This window comes from Vipera ursinii (assembly GCF_947247035.1).
Source record: "Vipera ursinii genome assembly, chromosome: 2".
Lineage (NCBI taxonomy): Eukaryota > Metazoa > Chordata > Lepidosauria > Squamata > Viperidae > Vipera > Vipera ursinii.
Window position 1 is genome coordinate 75,001,846 of NC_139513.1, and position 21,392 is coordinate 75,023,237.

Here is a 21,392-nt window from a genome sequence, read left to right on the forward strand (position 1 = left end):
AGATATTATTACAGGTGACCCCCTACAAGCCTAAGTCTCGGTAATCCACCTACACAGAGAGAATGCAGAGCAGCTGATTTGGCACTGAAACTGAATCAGTGACAGAAAATGTAATATCATTGAGATTCATGCAAGCTTTCTCAGATAAACACCCCAGGAGATATTTTAGATGGAGAAGTCAGAAGTATAGAAAAGAAAGGACAGAATTATGTAATAGAGAGCAAATCAGAAATGCAGATAAAGCATTTGAATATGTATAGGAATGATGAGAAAAAGATAGTAAGAAAAGATTATACAGATGGGTGAAGAAGAAGCCTTAAATTGTAAATGCTTGGAACTTAAAGTTGTTGCAGAAGCAAAACAGGAATCCATCTGAAAATATGAATACCCTGGAAGCGCAAACATCATGATGGGACAGAAAATAAATCATTGCTACAGCCCAATGTTTCTCATGCTGGCTGGGGAATTCTAGGAGTTGAAGTCCACACATCTTAAAGTAGCCAAGACTTAGAAACACTGCTATAACATCCTGAGATGTGTAATGTATTGGGCTTGTCTTGTTAAGGGAACACCACGTGGGTTAATTGCTGGAAGGTTGCTTGAGCAGGGAAGCTGGCTAATGGCTCCCAGCTCCCCAGACAACCTGTCTTCAGTGCCGCTATTGGTTGCTTCTAGGGCAGCAATAGGTTGCTTTAAACCTATTGGCCGCCACCTAGAGGCCAGGGTATAAATTGCTGAATTCGCAGCCCTGTTTCTCAGTTCAGATCCTACAAGCAATAAACGATTATCTTTGCTGAACTCACTTGCCTCGTCTTTGTCATTAAACAACGAACCCAGTACATAACACTGGTGACAAAGGTGGGATCCTGCTCCTCCAACTAAGCTGAAAGTCACTAGGGGAGAAGAAGCGCACGCCTGGTGAGAAAAGCAATTCCCCCCCTACGGTCGGCTAGCACAGCCACGCTAGCGATGACGCACCCAGAGGACCAGTCCCTGGGCAACGGAGGAGCAGGATTCAAAGACGCCAAGCACCAGCTGCGAAGACCAGCAGAAATGGCCAAGGTTGGAAAGCTGAGAGAATTCAACATTAAGTAGCCAGAAGAGTGGCCCTCGTACCTGTCCAGGGTTGAGAACTACCTTCGAGTGAACCAGGTCGCCGAGGACAGACTGAAGGCTGCCACGCTCCTCTGTGTGTGCGGCCCAGCAACGTTCAACTTAGCAGAGAACCTGTTTGCGCCAATGCCATTGGAGTCCGTATCCTTCGTGGACTTGAAGAAGTTCAGAGAACATTTCCAGCCCAAACTGTCAGTGTTCACTTGGCGCTATGCTTTTGAGCAAAGAATACAGCAACCAAGTGAAACCGCGTCTGAGTACATCATGGCCTTGAGGCAGGCTGCACACCTGTGCCAGTTCTCCGACGTCGAGGAGACACTACGAGACCGGCTTGTCTGCAGTCTCCACAACCGAGAGCTACAGTAGAAGCTTTTCGCCAAAGAGCTTCTGTTGTTTTCAGATGCACAGAAGGAAGTCATGGTGGACAAAGCTGCCGCCAGGGCCGTACGAGCCTTTCGGTCCGCCAAAACTGCACAACGCGAAGAAGCCGTCCACCGCGAGGACACCAAACACACAGAAGACCCGAAGACAACACAGAAGTCAACAAGTTACACAGACAACTCGACCAACAGCGTTGCAGCAACAAGCAACACAAGGCCACTTACAAGGCAGTTCCCTTCCTTAGATGTCCAGGTTGTGGTGGCCACCACCAATGCTTGGACTGTAGGTTCCGGACAGTCACATGCCGGGCCTGGGGGAAGACAGGTCACATCACGTTCATCTGCAGAGGTCACCAGAGGGACCGGCCATCGAATCGCCAGTCAGAAGATCCGACCAGGAGAGGTACCGGGGCCCCGGGTCAGTACAGTGTGGGGTTTTGCTCCAGCCGCAGAAGTATTTGCCGTACCGGGGCTTGCCATCCAATTAAGCCAAAGTATAGACTCCAGGTGGAGTTGCAAGGGGTCCCCTGCAAAATGGAGCTAGACACAGGCTCTGCCGTTTCTATTATTTCCCTTGAAACATTTAATTTCGTTTGTAGTCGCAGTAAGAAATGGGCCAAGCTGAGGCCTTCTGACATTGTACTAACTGATTTTCAGAATGCCAGAGTCGCAGTCAAGGGTGAGGCCACACTAGCCATTAAATTTAAGGGGTTTTCAGGGCACCTGGATGTTGTCATAGTAGGGGGCCAGCGAACGAGCCTGATAGGGCTCGATTGGTTTGATGCACTAGGCACTAGTGTTTAAATTACAATTTTAACAAAGGCAGTAGAAAAAGCAGATCTCTGAGATAGAGAGAGAGACAGAGAAAGATGTCCAGAAAAGAAAATGACCCTCCCAAGACAGCCCATTTCTAACATGTTTGCTGTGAATAAGTCAGGGTAGATATAGATCTTTTAATCAGTTTGCTGAATACCTTTATGGATAAACCAACATTCAACAGCTTAATGGCTCACATCTCTTTTGCTCAGGCAGACAACAATACTATGTTTGGGGCAGTGTTTGATGTATCTGCCCACCCATATAATTAGTAAGTTGCTTTGGTTTTAAATTCCTGTCCTCATAGTCAAGCATGTTGGTCCCTCACTATATTGTCTGCAGCTTTTTCCTGCCTGTCCAGAAACAAACTATTTCTTTTTTTGGGTCAAAATGGACAGCAAGAACCCCCCAACAGGTTCATTCCTCTAAAACATCTGCTTTGTTTAAAAGTACCCAAACAGTGGTACCTGGAGATTCAGAAGAGGTATTATTATTATTTCCAAACTTCTGAAATTCATACATTCAGACTGATGAAACAGAGCTACCTTTAAGGATATGCAATGCATCTATCCTAGCTTCACCACTCCAGAGTGGAACAGAAATCAATATACGGGTTTTTCAAAGAGCTCACAATATGTATCTTGTTTCAGAAATCTTTATAATAACAACTGCCCAGATGGATGTCTGAGCAAGCAGAGAAGAGCTTTGGCCATTCTAAGCCAGCATGATAGCATTGCAATTGTTAGGACTCAGACTTATTTGTGTACATTTTCCATGAACTTGCAGTTCTTTCACAAATTGTACATTGCCCCAATTGGACACAAAGCTCCAAAATGTTTCATGAAATTTTTTTATTCCTATAATAATGTCCCATTCCTATGTCCTTCATTTGAAAGTCTTATATGTTCCTCTATATTCATTGACACTTGTATTCATTCAGGTGTTCCATGATCTAATCTCAGTTTCTTCAGGAGAAAAAGCAATGCCTAGAGAGCTGTTGGAGGTCGAGCCGATCCGAACCCGACCGGTTGCGGTTAAGAACCTATATTAGGTCTTATCTCGCAGCGATGAGGGTGGCGAGGTGTAATTACTTCTCTACCCTCATTGCGTCCGCAGATAATCGCCCGGCCGCCCTGTTTAGTGTGACTCGCTCACTTCTTAATCAGGAGGTGAGGGAGGATCCCTTGCAGGGTCGTGCCGAGGAATTTAGTCAACATCTGTCGGATAAAATCGCTCGGATTCGGACCGGTTTGGACTCCAGCTGGGCAGAGTCGGGCGATCAGGACACGGACGGTCTTGTCAATGTTATCTGGGAAGAGTTTGATTCTGTGACCCCTGATGAAGTGGACAGGATTATGGGGAGGCTGAGCTCCTCCACATGTTTGTTGGACCCGTGCCCTTCCTGGCTGGTTTATGCAGCTAGGGAGAGGACACGAGGCTGGCTCCTGGCGGTTATATCTGCTTCTTTGAGTGAGGGTTATTTCCCCACCGTCTTGAAGGAGGCGGTGGTGAGACCTCTCCTCAAGAAGCCTGCCTTGGACCCAGCTGTATTGAACAACTTTCGTCCGGTCTCCAACCTTCGCTTTCTTGCGAAGGTTGTTGAGAGTGTGGTGGCGCATCAGCTCCCTCTGGTCCTGGATGAAGCGGATTATCTGGACCCCTACCAATCGGGTTTCAGGCCCGGGTACAGCACGGAGACGGCATTGGTCGCTCTGGTGAATGATCTCTGGAGGGCTCGGGACAGGGGATATTCCTCTGTCCTAGTCCTATTAGACCTCTCGGCGGCTTTCGATACCATCGACCATGGTATCTTGCTGCGGCGTCTCAGGGGATTGGGAGTGGGAGGCACGGTTCTTCGGTGGTTCTCCTCCTATCTCCTGGGACGTTCGCAGTCGGTGTTGGCAGGGGGGCAGAGATCGACCCCGAGGTCTCTCGCTTGTGGAGTTCCTCAGGGGTCGGTTCTCTCGCCTCTCCTGTTCAACATCTACATGAAACCGCTGGGTGAGATCATTCGTGGTTTTGGAGTTGGGTATCATCAATATGCCGATGATACCCAACTTTTCTTTTCGACCCCAAACCACCCCAGTGATGCCCTCGCTGTGATGTCCCGTTGCCTGGAGGCGGTTCGGGTCTGGATGGGGAGGAACAGACTTCAGCTCAACCCTGACAAGACTGAGTGGCTGTGCATTCCGGCATCCCGGGACATTCAAAATGTTCCACCTCTTTCTATGGGGGGTGAGCTCTTACCCCCCGTGGATAGGGCTCGCAACTTGGGAGTCCTCCTAGATTCACGGCTTACCCTAGAAGATCATGTAGTGGCCGTGACTAGGGGGGCTTTTGCCCAGGTTCGCCTGGTGCGCCAGTTGCGGCCCTATCTGGACCGGGATGCCCTGTGCACGGTCACTCATGCGCTCGTGACCTCTCGCCTTGACTACTGTAATGCTCTCTACATGGGGCTTCCCTTGAAGACCACTCGGAGGCTCCAACTGGTACAGAATGCGGCCGCGAGAGTTGTCTTGGGAGTTTCCCGGTACTCCCATGTTACACCTTTGCTCCGCGAGCTGCATTGGTTACCAGTTGTCTTCCGGGTGAGGTTCAAGGTCTTAGTTATGATCTTTAAGTCCCTACATGGCATGGGTCCGGGGTACCTCGGGGACCACCTGCTGCCGGCTTCAACTCCCCTCCGCCCTGTGCGTTCCCACAGAGAGGGCCTCCTCAGGGTGCCTCCGGTCAGGGAATGCCGACTGGCGGCCCCCAGGGGGAGAGCCTTCTCTGTGGGTGCCCCGGCTTTGTGGAACCAACTGCCGGTGGAGCTCCGGACGGCATCGGACCTCCGAACTTTCCGTCGTGGTCTGAAGACCCATTTGTTTGAATTGGCCGGTCTGGCCTGATGGGGGAGTTGGGTTTTAAATTGTCTTTTTAGATTGTATTATTGTTTTTAATTGGGCACTGATTTAATCTTTGTTTTAACTTTTGTATAGTATTGTATTTTTATTTATATGCCCTGTGAACCGCCCTGAGTCCCCAGGGAGAAGGGCGGTATATAAATTAAATAAAACAAACAAACAAACAAAACAATGCAAACCCCCTAATAGTAATGTTTGCTTCTTGTAACTCAAGAAGTAAATTTTTCCTACAAATGGAGACTCAGCATTAACTTGTTTTCAACACTTTTCTCCATGGAACGTTAAGCCATTCTCCTGTCAATCATGTCATCTGCAATCTAATATGGTACAAATACATAATGCAGAACAACAACTATCAAAAAGCATGAATTACGTAATTCATTTATTATAAAATGTGCTCCTACAAATCTGTTATATTATATCTACTCAGTGGAGTATAATCTTTTAAATTTTACATAAAGTTATAACCATATAAATTGCCTTTAAAAAAAAGTTACTAAACGTAGTTTCTGGCTATTATGTCTTTATATTTTTATGTGATTATAGATACATGTATACATAATGTAAGGTAACTCTCACGAACTCTAGATCTGAAGGCACTGTGAAAGAATTCCAATGGCTGCTATGTGTTACATGTAAACCTTATTTATAGTGGAAATCAAAGTTTATTTATTCACTGTGTTTAGTGTCTTTTTTCTCCCCCCTGCATGGTATAGTACAGGGGTGTCAAACTCAATTTCATTGAGGGCCGCATCAGCATTGCAGTTGCCCTCAAGGGGCTGGGTGGGCGTGGCCTACTGGGTTGTCGTGGCCTACTGGGTGGCCGTGGCTAGAGTGCGTATGGCCTACTGGGTGGGCGTGGCTAGAGTGCGTATGGCCTACTGGGTGGGCGTGGCTAAAGTGCGTATGGCCTACTGGGTGGGCATGGCCAGCTCTACATCGTTCACATCAAGGGTGCCTATGGGGGCCTGGGCAGGAGTGGGACAGATCTGAAGGTCTCTGGCAGAAGGAGGGTCTCTGGGCCAGGGCCAAGGCAGTGGGGGCCGTTCCCTCACTGTTTCCAGGATGGCTTTGCGGGCCACATGAAACCACTTCGCAGGCCGGATCCGGCCCCCGGGCCTTGTGTTTGACATGTCTGGTATAGTAGATTTAAATTATTGGGATTTGATGGGGGGATAAGAGGGATGGCTTCCACCTGCCTTTTGTTTTGGGAATGGAGTAATATTTGTTTCCATCCTGGTAAAAACCGGCCCCCACACTCACAAACATATACTGTATGATATACATATTTAAATAGTGATACATTCAGTATATATCTAACCAGACCAAAATCTGTCTAATGGGACTCTTCTTTGCTCTCCTTCGTCTTGTGCTTATTTTCATGTGTTGCAAATTCTATCAAGATAGTCTCTCTAGCCCCCAGAGCCAATATACAGGAAGGTGGAGGAAGAGAAGAATCTGTTTCACTGACAGATGCCAATCTCTCTGTATTGACCAAGGTTATTGGTTTAACCATCTAAAACTGACCCCAGATTATTACAAGTTTTTTAAATTTAGCAACATTCTTACATTAAATCTAAAATTTGTATTAATTTGTCAAATGGGATCATTGTCTTCAGATCTGTGTATTTATATTCGATTTATATAGTTCTCATCTCAAAGAAAGTGGCTGTGAACAGCAAACAAACAAGAAACAGCAGAAAACCAACAAAACATCAAAATGAATAGATAATCAGCAGCCAAGATAAAAACAACAACCATAACTTTTCTTACTTTGGACACATTATATGAAGACTCAGCTCTGTGAATAAAGCTGTAAGGCTGAGAAAGAGAAGAGGATGATCAGAAGCAAGGTGAATGGACTTAGTTACAGCATCAATGAAGGGATGCGGTGGCTCAGTGGGTTAGGACGCTGAGCTTGTTGATCAGAAGGTCGGCAGTTTGGCGGGTCGAATCCCGAGTGCCGCGTAACAGAGTGAGTGCCTGTTACTCGTCCCAGCTTCTGCCAACCTAGCAGTTCAAAAGCACGTAAAAATGCAAGTAGAAAAATAGGGACCACTACGGTGGGAAGGTAACAGTGCTCCGTGCGCCTTTGGCGTCTAGTCATGCCTGCCACATGACCATGGAGACGTCCTCGGACAAGCACTGGCTCTTCGGCTTTGAAACAGAGATGAGCACTGGCCCCTAGAGTCGGAAACGACTAGCACACATGTGCAGGGGAACCTTTACCTTACAGCATCAATAAGTGCACTATTGGAGATCAGGGTCAAAGTGTGATGGAGAAAGTCTACCTATGTCAGGGGTCAGCAACCTGAAACAGTGAAAGAGCCACTCGGAACCGGTTCCCTCACAAAAGGAAAAACTGGGAGCTGCAAAAAATGTGTGCGCATGTGCGTACATGCACACATGCGCAGAACAGGGTTTGACTGAAGAGTGGAGCCAAGGCGAGATATGCACCTACCCTGCATATTTGAATTGATTGGTTGAACTTTTTAGTCCCACTTTATTTTATTTTTTTGGACTGCACATGGCAGAGGACTGGGAGCCGCGGGTTGCAGACCTGTGACCTATGTGGTTGCTATGAGTTAAAACAAACTTTATGGCACTTAATCATATATATAAATATTAATATGTGTGTATATACGTAGAATAGAATAGAATAGAATAGAATAGAATAGAATAGAATAGAATAGAATAGAATAGAATAGAATAGAATAGAATAGAATAGAATAGAATAGAATTCTTTATTGCCCAAGCGTGATTGGACATACAAAGAATTTATATATCCAGCTATGTACATTTTTACTTAGTAAATCCTATGAAAATCAAGGTGACTTTTCAGGTTGCATTATGAAAGATCTTTATATGACACAATTTTTTTAAAAATTCCATTTATATCCCGCCCTTCTCCGAAGACTCAGGGCGGCTTACAAGCTTAGCAGTAGCCTTCATTCTATGTATATGCCTGCTTATTAGGGCTTTCACACACACCCCAGCGGCATTCTTACAAAGTCAGCTTAATTGCCCCCAACAATCTGGGTCCTCATTTTACCTACCTCGGAAGGATGGAAGGCTGAGTCAACCTTGAACCTGGTGGGATGCGAACCCGCACTAATTGCAGGCAGCTGGTGTTACTTAAGGAGGCATTAGCCCACTGCTCCACCAATTTGCTTGTTCCAATAGGCCAATCAGATGCCAAGGAAGGAATTTTTTTTTCTGTCCTGAAGGTCAACCACCTCCTGAAGCCTATGTAGACTTAACTATGCCACCTGCCTCCCTCAACTGTTTACTCTCGCCTTCTTCCAAGTGGCAGGGCAGCTTTTCAGTCCAGACTAGCTAGCCTACGGCTTCTTAGCCACACTAGAATCTACTTAGGTTCAGAGCCTAGAAAAAGGCTGGCTTGACCAGGCCACTTTCTAAAACCTCCTTTTCTGAGCTAAATCGACGCCTATTTGGACACTCAGACAAGGCCTGTGGTTTGGCATCCCGGCAGCTGCTTTCTGAGCTCAGGGTCTGCCCCGCCTCCCTCTCTCTACGCCAGGGGTCTTCAAACTTGGCCCTTTGATGACTGGTGGACTTCAACTCCCAGAATTCCTCAGCCAGGCGTGCCTGGCTGAGGAATTCTGGGAGTTGAAGTCCACCAGTCATCAAAGGGCCAAGTTTGAAGACCCCTGCGTCTACGCGGTATCTAAGAGCCGCCACCACCACCACCCACTAACCTCTCCACGGTGCCCCACCCCTCGGTTCTTCTCATTGCTGGAGCTCCTTCTCAGCGAAGGGGCAGGTAGGTCTGTTGCCTTCTTTCCGATCTATCCCCGGGGTCAAGTCACCGGGCCGTAAGGTAGACCGGAGGTGTGTGTGTGTGTGGGGGGGGTCTTGCTGCTGCTGCTGCTGCATCTGGGCAGGACAGAAGGGCGGGGAGCCCCGATTGCGTGCTCTGATGAAATCCCCTCGCCGGCGGTCATAGGGAGAGGGCGGCTCATTGCAATATTCAGCAGCGGTAGCCACGGGAGGCTCCGTCTTTCGTCCGCTCGCTCCTCTCCGCCTCCTCCTCCTCCGCCTCCTCCTCCTCCTCCTCCTCCCCCCACCCACCCACCCCAGCTGCTCCATGGCAGAGCTGCCCTGACTCCCCCGCTGCACCGCGCCGCCTGCCCAACGGCCCCGCCCGCCAAGCCGCTCCGGCCCGGAATGATCTGAACCCTCCGACGGACACGCAGCCGAGTCCAGCGCAATCGCCGATCGCAGGTGAGGGGCGCCTCGGCACGCTTCCTTTCCCCCCCCCGCCCGCCCGCCCCCAAAGAGCCTGGAGCGTCCGCTTGGACGGGGGGAAAAGGACCGGGGAGGGGAACGGCAGGTCGGTCATAACGCTGGCCCTGAAGGTGAAGCCCAGGCTCGGTCTCTGCGCAGAGGGTGGCCATCGCTCTCCGGCATAAGCCGAGCCTTTCCTCCGCTTCCTTTGGAAAGCGGAGCCAGGAGGACTTGGATCGGTATGTAGGGAAAAGGAGATGGCTCGTGGTCTATCTTTTCCACCAAAAAAACAAAAAACAACCCGCGGCCATTCCTTTTGACTCTCCCCATTTCCTCCTCTGGTTTCAAGGACGCGGAGTCCCCCCCTCGTTTTCGCCCTCTTCTTCGTGGGCGAAAAAGCATCCTCTCCGTGACCGGGAGCGATGCTTTTGAGGAACGGGGCTGGAAAGGGGTGGCTTTCCGCCCCCGCGGCTGCAATCCCTGAGTCAGGCGAGGTAGGCCAGATCTAGGATGGCAGATCAGGGCGAGGGGGACCAGCTGTTGCAGCAGTGATAACTATCCCCAGACTTGTTGAATTTTATTTTTTTTTTGGGTGGGGGCCGCGCGAAGGTTACCCTTCCCTGAGCGACCAACCTGGACTCCCAACAATGGCTATGGATGTGCCCAGACATCCCCACCCTCCCTTCCGCTCCTCTTTTGGAGACCCAAGAGAGAGACGGTCTCCTGTCTGTTCCAGCACACTTCCCTGGCAGGAAGGTAGTGCTTGCAATGAGCTATTGCTGAAGAAGATTATGAACGAGGTGTTTTTGTGACTACTGTACTGTGAAGTATATAGAGCCTGAGCTAGTCCCCATCTCTTTAAAGCCTGACTCACCCACCACCATCCCCATCCCCCGATCATCTTATCCTCACTGGGAGCAGCAGCGCCCTTTGCTGAAGCCATCTTCCATCCCCGTGTCTTGTCTCCGTGCAGAGCTCAGTGCCGGGATGGATGCGTTTATGAAGGGCTTCTCGAAAGCAAAGGAAGGGGTTGTTGCTGCAGCAGAGAAGACCAAGGAAGGGGTAGCAGTGGCAGCCGAGAAGACCAAGGAAGGCATGCTCTACGTTGGTAAGGTTGCTGCAGGCAAAGCTGCAGAGCTGCCCCTCTCACTATGCGCCCCCCCCCCTTGCAGGGAAACAAATCTGCCAAGCAGAGAGAGGAAGGATTAAAAGAGGAGGAGGAGGAGGAGGCGGGCTTCCATTGGTTAGGGTTTTATCATTATTCTAGTTGATTTTTCCAAAGTGACAAGTGGCTTCTCTTCCTCAACAATCATTTCTGTATACGGAATGATTATAGATAAGAAACCAAAAAAAAAAAGAGTCCAACGGTATGGTTCCTTTCTGAGCTTTCCTGTATCCAGTCTTTCTGATTGCCTTCAGTATCCAAAAGATTTCATCTTTTAGGATTCACCTTTACCTATGAGATTATGTTTGATTTCCAAGTAATTATCAATGTGTGTCTCCTTTTCTTTGTGATTGATCAGATTTCTCATCCAATTAAGAGACACAGGTTGAATGCACTGGTTTATTTAATTTGGGTTTAGTATGTTTTGCGAACCCAACCTTTAAAAAAAGCCTCTCTACCTTTTCCTTCATGGTTTGAGGCAGCTTCAGTTCTGAGATGTGATTCCCTTTCTGTAAAGATGCAATTCCAGTCATGAGGTGAGTGTTCTGGAATCTTTCTGCTACTCCACACATAAGATGAAATGCTTTCATTCTGCAGGGGGGGAAAACATTGGGGTACCTTAAAGCCTTTTTCCTTCAACAAACTCTAAGGCTATATAGTTCCTTGGGAAAAAGCAGGGATGTGACTGCTTATGAATTCATCTTAATGTTAAATTTCAGCCAGTTTGATAAATTCACCAATGAGCAGCCATTCCCAAAACACTTGAATAAATCATGCCTCCACTGATATTATTGATTGAGATCCATTCCCAAGTTCTCCATTCCAGAGATTCATCTATCAACTTCTCATCTTCATTCCATTTTGTCATTCATCATCTTAGTGCTGACTCACAACCTTCCTGAATATTTGCTTTTCTTCCTTGTAAAACTAAGCTCAATAAATAAAATAATCATCGAATGAGTGCAGTTGTAACTAATTATAATTGTGATGCCATTTGCAAAAAGCAAGGCAACAAAAACCTTCAGCAAGACCATAAAGTTCGGATAGTCTTTGACTTACAACCATTCATTTAGTGACCATTCACAGTTACAACAACACTGAACAAAATGAGTTATGGCCATTTTTCACATGATCATTACAGCACCTTTGTGGTCACATGATCAAAATTCAGCTGCTAGGCAACTGGCGTGTATCTAAGATGGTTGCAGTGTCCTGATGTCACGTGATCACCTTTTGTGACCTTCTGACAAGCAAAGTCAAGGGGGAAGCCAGAGTAACTCAACAACAGTGTTACTAACTTAACAACTTCAGTGATTCACTTAACAACTGTGGCAAGAAAAGCCAAAATTGGGGCAAAACTTACTTAACAACTGTCTTGCTTAGCAATGGAAATTTTGTGGTTGTAAGTCAAGATCTACCTGAACCAAGGTCAAAAGGAAAAAATTTAAAATAGTAATTTATAACAGCTTTTTCTCTGATATATTTACAGAAAAAAATAATGAGAGAGAGATAGAGAGATGTGAATGAATCTAATGCTTTAAATCAGGAATTTGAATTAGGAAAAAAACCAGTTGTAATAAACAAAAAAAGCAATATGATGTAGACCCTACTATCTCCTAGCTTGGATACATTCCATTCAACTCTTTTCTAAATTTGTATTCCTTGGCCAATTAGGAATTTGGCCTTAACTTGATCAGCTCACAATCCAAACATCAAAGGCAGACAATAAAGTTGATTCGAGCTAAATGTGAATCCAGGATTCCCCCCCCCCCAAAACTCTACATTTTGCCAACCCAAATCATAAAAACATCTCCAACTGTGATCTGCCATCATGGGGAGTACTAGGCACCACTTAAGAGAAATGCTGGTTAAACTCTATAACGATAGACTAGCAATGGCTATTAGTCTTTATAGCCGTATAATATCTCTTGAATTGCAAGCACCAAGTTTTAAATTCCAACTGTTCGAGAATGGTCAATCAAATTGTGACAGATCGTCCTGCAGAAAACTGAGTTACGAGTTCACTAAGATTTTTTAGTACATAATCAGCTGGTCAGTCAGTCAATCAATCAATCGAGTAATAGTGCAAAACAACTATACTAGCCCACCTAATGTGTGATTTCTGAATATATATTTGGTTAGCCGCTGCGTGCCACAGGAGTAGATTCAAAGAGCTCTTCACTGATGCAGCTGTAGCTGCAAAGACTTCACCTTGAGAGAGAGATGGGTGGTCTCTAAATTTTTACACACACACACACACACACACACACAAAGAACAAATATTTTTGGTGGAGCAGTGGGCTGATGCCTCCTTAAGTAACACCAGCTGCCTGCAATTAGTGCAGGTTCGAGTCCCACCAGGCTCAAGGTTGACTCAGCCTTCCATCCTTCCCAGGTAGGTAAAATGAGGACCCAGATTGTTGGGGGCAATTAAGCTGACTTTGTAATAATGCCGCTTGGTGTGTGTGTGAAAGCCCTAATAAGCAGGCATATACATAGAATGAAGGCTACTGCTAAGCTTGTAAGCCGCCCTGAGTCTTCGGAGAAGGGTGGGATATAAATGGAATTAAAATAAATAAATAAATTTTGTGCATTATTTACACATACAATAAAAATAAGAATACACAATGGGGTTGTCCTGTAATTTTTTTCCATCCTTGTGATCGAAATGAATTAAAATATAATTCCCATATTTCCTGCCAACATGGCTTCCAAACCTTGTGATTGGACAATTTGTGATTGTAGTTATCTGGAAACTAGCTCTGTATGAGCCTTATATTTTTTTCTTCAGCTCAGCCATTATTTTTGCTTTGTTCACAAAACATGCTTTCCAGGAGTTAACTATGCTTGTTGTAAAACTAATCTGGCTTTGCATGATATGCTGAACACTAAATTAACCAAACAGCATGAATTCCAGCAATATGCTTGGGTGAAAAAGGTGGGCTTACTTTAGGGTTCAGTGTGCTAGGCACACATTGCTGTTCCCTGCATCTTGGCCAATTTCTCTTCCTCATATCTTCTTGAGTATATTTTTTCAATGTGTAGGGTTTTTCTAAATTCCTGTTCTACTATAGAAAAGATACATTAATCTGCAATCTATATTTTAAAAAGAGTTAAGGATAAAGGAGAATTGATTAGGAATATGGTGTGTCTTGTTGAGAAGAGCCACACTCAAGGAACATTCCTTAGCAACATGCTAAGCCCCATTTAATGCTATTTCAGCTCAGCTTCATCCTCACTGGCCAACATCAGGCAACACAACTAAGCAAGCAACCATATTTGTAGATTTGCAACCTTTTTGATATAGATTCTGGTGGTTTCATATGACTTGCCTGTCAACACTCAACAGTTTTTTGTTTTCATAGTTTTGTTAGTCAAACTGGAGGATCCATTGTCCTGGATAGTGCTCGAATGAGAGGCCACCAAAAGGCTGAAAACTTAAGTGCTGCTACAAAGTCCAAAAGGCATCTTGAAAGAATGCAGTGCTCTCCCATTTCTGCACGGTTCCCAAGACAACTAACTGGATATGTCTGGATAAAATCACCAGGTCTTGAGCTCTGCTCAAAGTAGAGTTGACTTTTATTTTATTTTATTAAAAATAAGCTAAATTCATATTGAACCATGAGTTGTGGCACATGGCTTCTCCTTGCTACCCATGCTTCATTTCTTTCCATGCCCATATACATTGAAAATGGAAATGGAAATAGAAGAGAAGCCAGAAGAGAGAATTAATTTCAGGATAAGCCTCCCTTCAGGATGCACATAACATGATGAACCAACCAGTGCACTTTGATCTTTGTCTATGGCAATCTGTCAATACCTCAAAGAAGGCCAGGTGAGGAAACATATACTACAAGAAGTACTTGAACTCAGCTTTATTGATTTAGGATACACCAAGAGAACCTTGAACCCCCAACAGTATTTTCTCCATCCCTCCTTTAAACCAAACAGAGTCAAGACACAGAGTTTTGAGTTTCTTTCTCATGCTTTCTGGTTTCTTAGGTTATGTTCATATTTTGCTAATGGTTTCCACATAACTTCTTCGGAGTCATCTCTGTGGTCCATCTGACCTCAAAAGAAAATAGAGGGCCAAATTGCACCTTAGTTTAGTCTCTTATGAATGTAGCCAGGGTACCAACAATTCCATATTTGTCCTGCCTCCTGGCTCTCTCTCATTCTTCATCTTATTCTCCCTATTGAGAGAACCTGAGATTAGCTAACTGCCCCTTTCCCCATAAGTTTTTTTCCTCTGCTGTGACTTTGCACTTTGACTTTAAGCATAATGTGGTTTGTTACACTGTAGCTTGCATAATTTGGAACCCAACTATTGGAGTTTGTAAAGCCTAACTTATGGGTTTACATAATGTGTGCATATGTGGTAGCATGTATAGGCCTTGGTTCATCCCTTCCGCCAAGCCTTTTCTGAGGAGATGCCAACAAAATGTATCCAGGCACTATCTGTCCTATTTCTCTCTTTCTTTGAGTGACAGGCTGCTATATGGATTGGTGTTGGGTTTTTTTTTGTTTTACTGTTTTTGTGCTATATATCCCCAACCTTTTGGGCACCAAGGACTGGTTCCATGGAGAGAGGTTTTCCCGTGAACCAAAGGGGTGTGGTTTCATGTGCTACCTGCAGGCCCAACAATCTGGGCCCTCATTTCACTTACCACGGAAGGATGGAAGGCTGAGTCAACCTTGAGCCAGTGGGAATCGAACTGCCAAACTGCTGGCAGTCAGCAGAATTAGCCTAGAATACTGCATTCTAACCACTGCACCACCACAATGGCAAAGCACTTCTGAAAATCTTGTCAAGAAAACTGCAGGGACTTGTCCAGGCAGTCTGAGAATTGGACACAATTGAATGGAAGAAAAAAAATAGCCACTTAAGCTGATCCAACAAACTCATGTTAAAACAAACTATGGTTTGTGCATCCAGTCGAAGAAAACTGCTAGATTCTAGAATGCCATATTTTCATTTTTAAAGTTACAGCCCTGTAAGATCAAAATGGAGATTAATTGACTAGAAAAATGATCCAATTTAGATGGATGTGGAGTTGGCAAGACACATGATAATTCATTTTTGAATTCCTGTTAAAATTGCTATTCTTTCCACCCCACCCTATAGATTTTAAAAGGAAGCTAGAATATTCATATTATTAAGGGATTGGATAATTGATGATGTGGTCTAGCATATGTCGCAGCCAATTTATCTGCTTCTTTGTGAAAGAAGAAATCTTTCTTATAATAAAACCCTAAGATATTTATGTCTTCCTTGAAGTCTTTTAAATAATATTTATTAAAAAACTGAGAAGTCCTGGCTTCTTTAACAGGTTATGAAAAGTCATTATCTAGTGGAATGATATAGCAGACTGACCAACTCATGACTTGTTGATGTTCTGAACAACAGATCCTTCAGTATCCTGATACAGAATATCATACTGATGGAACTTGATCCAAAACATTTCTACCTTTCTCAATTCCATTTAGAAACATGTAGATCTTAAAACCACAACTCTCAGCTGTAATAGTCTAGTTCGTTTATTTTCAAATTGTAGGAAGAATTGCAGATTGTGTGGTGTTCCAAGGGAAAGAGAGGAAACTGTCAGACTGGTGGAAATTTCCTCCAAATATGGCTAAGGAAAGCGAAGGTAGAGAGAAATCAGGTTAGCAGGGAGATGCAGAAAAATGTTTCTGTATTTGCACGCAGAAGCTGTTTTCACATGTGGAACTGGGTTCAATCATCGGTATAGACTCACCTGTGAAAAAAGTAGTTTGTATCTGGGTAGCTGCAGGATATTGGTTTAAGGAGTTCATACTCATGTAAGTAGATTGATGGATGCTGGATTGTACCATAAATATGATTATGGAGTCATTTTTTTAAGAATGCCCCTCTTTATTGAAGAAACAAACTTCCCTTCATGTACTAATTTTTAGCACACTGAAGTAGCATTTTTCCTTGAAATGCTAGCTTTCTATACTCAAGGAAGTTATATTGGTATTCCCCACCTATCAAGCCATTCTTCTATTTCTTTTCGGCTATAGGCCAGGTCAGACCAGGCCAGGCCTTTCTCAGGTATTTGTCCCAGAAGGAACAATTGTTACAATCTTGTGACCATTTATACAGTTAGTCCTTAATTTACAAACATTCATTTAGCGACTGTTCAATCTTACAACTGAAAAAAAAATATTTATGGCCAGTTCTTGCACTTACCACTTTTCCAATAGCCACATGGTCATATGATCAAAATTCAGATACTTGGCAATTGGCAAGTATTTATGATGGTTGTAGTGTTCTGGGGTCACATGGTCACTATATGTGACTTTCCCAGCAGGCTTCCAAAAGCAAAGTCATTGGGGGAAGCCAGATTCACTCAATAACCAAGCAATTCATTTAACAAATGCAGCAAAAAAAGTTGTGAAATCAGGCACAGTTCACTTAACAATCACCTCACTTAGTGATGGAAGTCGTGATCTCAGTTGTGGTTGTATGTTTAGGACTGTCTGTAGGAATAAGTCCCATTGAATACAGTGGAGCTTCTAATTATGCATACTTAAGATCAGGCTGCATCTATTCTGCAATTAGTATTTTCTCTGTCACCCTCTGGAGGTCTTCTATGACAGTGATGTGTGGTTGGAGTGGAATGGGACAATTCGCCACTGCCAACTCGCCGTGAGACAACTAGCCGTGGGACAATTGAACAATACAGTTTAATTATTTTAATTTTTGTCATTCACACTTCATTCTGTCCCTTCTTTTGCACCCTTTCTTTTCCACAATTTCTTTGATATTAGTGCAACCCTTGTCCTGCAGTGAGTTGCCCATGGTGAGTTGGCCACGCGAGTTGTCCTAGACTCTGGCTGCAGAGCAAAAGTATGCTTGCTCTCTGCTTTTTCTAATGTACTGTTTGAACATTCCTCACTATACATTCTACAGTATAGGAAAGCTGTATAACAGAATGCCAGGTTCTGAGTTGCATGTGGAGATAATGTACTGCAGATGTTTGTCCTCCAGCACATGGCATAGAGAGTCATGGAAAATGGGTTGAAGGTGGAATTAAGTTGTTTAAAGACTCTGATTAACAAGAAAACCTTTTGTTACAGAAAATCCACCCTGCTTGCCAGTAATTAATTACTGTAATTAACTTCTGCATGTAAGCCAAATAGTAGAGAGAAAACACCATTTTGCCACACCTTTATTTTGTTGACTATATGAAGAAAAGGTTGCTTAAATAGACTTAGGGTTTAATTAATCTGTGTAGACTGTGAACGTGGGCTTGACTGGAAGGCTAGCAATTGTATAACGTGGTGAGTACAAGAATGAAACGGGAAGGTGGTAGATGCAATGGAAAATAGGAAATCAAAAATTGCACTCTACTGCTTTTGAGGACAGTTTCCCATTGCTTAGATCTGCTTTACATTTTTTCTTGGATGTTTGACCTTGTAGTTGGCTGCATCAACATGTTTCTTGGAACAGGCCCAGCAGAGCAAGCAACCCACAATGCTGGAAGTCTTGGACCCTTTTCATTAATTATCACTATGACCATTTTGTAGCTTTGGCATATTTTATTGGCAAGGAATTTAATATCTTTTTCCAGATCACTAATTAAAGGAAAACACTGAAGACCACTGGGCCTACAACTGATCGCTCTGGGATTTTAATATAAGTACTACTGCTTTCTGCATGCTTAATAACTGAACTGTAGTTTATTGATCATTGTAGTGCTATTTCCTTAACTGGAATGCTCCAAGAAAGCAAGTGGGATCTCTTAAAGCACTCAGTTATAATAATTACATTACCCTTCTGAACTTGTCTGTGAGTTCAAAGAACAGCTGGCAGATGAACAGGTAGGGAAACATGAGTATTAGGAGATGAGATGACTAACAAATTTCTCTAGTTGTGCCAATAGAAGAACAAAACACTGAACGTTTTCTGTACTGAATATTCTGATAATTTTTCCAATCACAGATAGCTCTGCTATGGAGAACAGGGACAAACATGTTGGAACAGCAACTTGTTCCTGCTATAATCTCAAACAAGAGGATATGGGAATGGATTTCTGTTAACTTAATCTGCTAAATGGTTCACCAGATTTGTTTCGAGGGCTCCATCATAGAATATGGATAACTCCCTTGACCTCCATTAGGTTTCATGCCTCTGCCATTTTAAAAAAAAGTTTAAATTAAAAGAATGAGGAATCTGGCATTCTACGCAGTAAAGTACTAATCCTCTGGATCACCTTGATTTCTAGGAATATTTATTGGCTTTCTTAGAAAATAAGAAGTAATGGGCATCTGCAGTCCTGTCCCTAGTTTAGATGTGTGCCATGTAACAATAACAAAAATCCAAAAGTATAAACAGGGTGTGTCCTCCAATAGCAGGAGCTAGAGAGTGGAAGGCAATATTCATTATGTTGACAGGCCAGCAAACCCTGCCTTGCTGCTCTAGTCACCATTTTCCTCACATTTCCAAAAAGCTGGGAAGGCAAGTTCAGCAGCATTGGGTATTGGCGATTCCATCACACTGAGTCAATTGAAGGATTTATGTGTATTTGATTTCTATGTTGCCTTTCTTCTCTGGGAAAAAAGGGTCCTTGGTGCTCTTAGCTTGGTAGTTTTTTGTGCAGACGTTTCATTGCCCAAACTAGGTAACTTCATCAGTACTAGCAGGGAGTGGGGTTTCCTTACTAGCACTGCTGATGTTACCTAGTTTAGGTAATGAAACGTCTGCATAAAAACTACCAAGCTCAGAGAGCACCAAGGACCCTTCATTTCAGTCCTGGGCTACAAATATTCTTCTTTATCGTTGTCTGGGAACACTTAAGGCAACTAGGAAAATAAACAAAAACCCCAGTGTTTAAATATAATTTAATATATTCAGTCACTTATCAATTAGAATGCCTGTTTATAATTTTTCTTTTTTTAAATACCGAGAGTAGGGTTTAGCTGCAACTTTGACTGATTGATGTTCCTAGCCTGATAAACATGCAGGAGGAAGCCCTCTCCCACATGCCAGAGATACATGCCTTTGACAATGGGGACCTCTTCAGAAGGACCTCTCCTACAGATCTTAATAGCCAAACAGATTCATAATAAAAAAGATGATTCTTTAGTCAACTGCTAAGCCATTTAGAGCTTTAAGGCTTAAATTGTGCTGGCAAGCAACTGGCGAACAATGCATATTATTCAGTGCATGCATTATACAATCCCTATGCCTTGCGCTGTATTCTTAGTAGCAGCTACTGCATTGTGCATCAGTTGCAATTATTGGATACTTTTAAGGATAGACATAGGTTGACTTCAGAGACAGCTGAAGTTAAAGGAGTAGCCCAAGACAGCAAATCTGTATTCTTTCAGGAGGAATGTAACCTTATTCAGACCAGCTGCAGTGTCATTCCCCAATCTGTTTCTTATAAACTAATGGTGCCCCTGTCTTGCTCTGGATTTATTTCAGATTGTTTTTGCTCATTAAACATTTATCAATCTTCACCAATGATCAAGCATAGTAAGGAGCAACAGAGCTGAGTGTTACCAACACACTGATCACCTTTCCATTCCAAAACAAAACCTGTGCCCAAGAGGTTTTGTTGTGCTCCCAACGAGACAAGGCTGAAGACTATTAGGAACTATATCTGCATTGTATTCCAAGAAACAAAGCAGGTAGTTGCCAGTTTTTGAGCAAACAGAAACAGTAGTTTGACATTTATACCAAGCCAGACTTGAAAAGCCTCATATTCTCTTACAGTAGATCCCCTCTCTAGTCCTCACAGTGTCCATTGATAATTGATGCTTGCTTATATATTCTACATCCTCACTTTCCTCTTTGGCAAATCCATTATTAGAATGAAATTTTGTAGCCTGAGAGATTTCATTCTCCCCAATCCAAGCCAGGTAGTTGTGTGAACCCTCTAAGTCTGGGTTTGGGAGTAGTTGTCCTAGCATGATGTGGTCTATTTCATATCTGAGTGTTTTAGCTTTCTGGAAACCACCCAGAACGATTGTGTTTGGTGATTGGGTAGCCTTAAAAATTGAATAAATAAATAAATAAACAAATAAATAAATAAATGTCGATCTTGAACAAAGTGGTTGTGGCACTCTCCTGGACATTGGGATAAGGGTAGAAATTACAAGCACACTTTAAACACTGGATATTTCTATTACTTTCCCATTAAATATGGATGTGTTGGACTCTAACGTAAACCATCCTTAGCCTGCATAGCCAGAAACACGTTGGGTGAGTGTGGTAGTAATTGTAGTTTATTACACACACTGGTGTACTGTGTTTGAGAATGCTTTCTTATTCAATTTGGACTTCTGGGATTTCAAACAGGGACTGGACAGTTATCTATCAGGGACAGTGTAGTGCAGACATGTCAAACACAAGGCCCGGGGGCCGGATTCGGCCCGTGAAGTGGTTTCATGTGGCCCGCGAAGCCATCCTGGAAACAGTGAGGGAACGGCCCCCACTGCCTTGGCCCTGGCCCAGAGACCCTCCTTCTGCCAGAGACCCTCAGATCTGTCCCACTCCTGCCCAGGCCCCCATAGGCACCCTTGATGCGAACGATGTAGAGCTGGCCATGTCCACCCAGTAGGCCATACGCACTCCAGCTGCGCCCACCCAGTAGGCCACGCTCACCCTGGCCATACCCACCAGGCCCCCTGAAGGCAACCGCAATGCTGATGCGGCTCTCAATGAAATTGAGTTTGACACTCCTGGTGTAGTGAATCCTGCAGTTGCAGGTGGTTGGACTTGATGATCTCTTAGGT

The 21,392-nt window shown here is 44.2% G+C and overlaps 1 protein-coding gene across 3 annotated transcripts in view; it reads left to right on the forward strand.

Annotated features, from left to right (window-relative positions):
• Positions 1 to 10,441: 10,441 nt before the first annotated feature.
• SNCB (synuclein beta) overlaps positions 10,442 to 21,392 on the forward strand; it is a gene marked incomplete at both ends in the record, with an annotated part of 29,346 nt that continues 18,395 nt past the window's right edge. For 2 of the 3 annotated variants that reach the window (XM_083354113.1, XM_083354114.1), the window contains one exon: positions 10,451 to 10,571. In XM_083354113.1, coding sequence (XP_083210239.1) covers positions 10,451 to 10,571 — 121 coding nt within the window. Of the gene's footprint in view, positions 10,572 to 21,392 lie in introns of all 3 variants that reach the window. The other variant, XM_083354115.1, reaches the window with a different exon arrangement.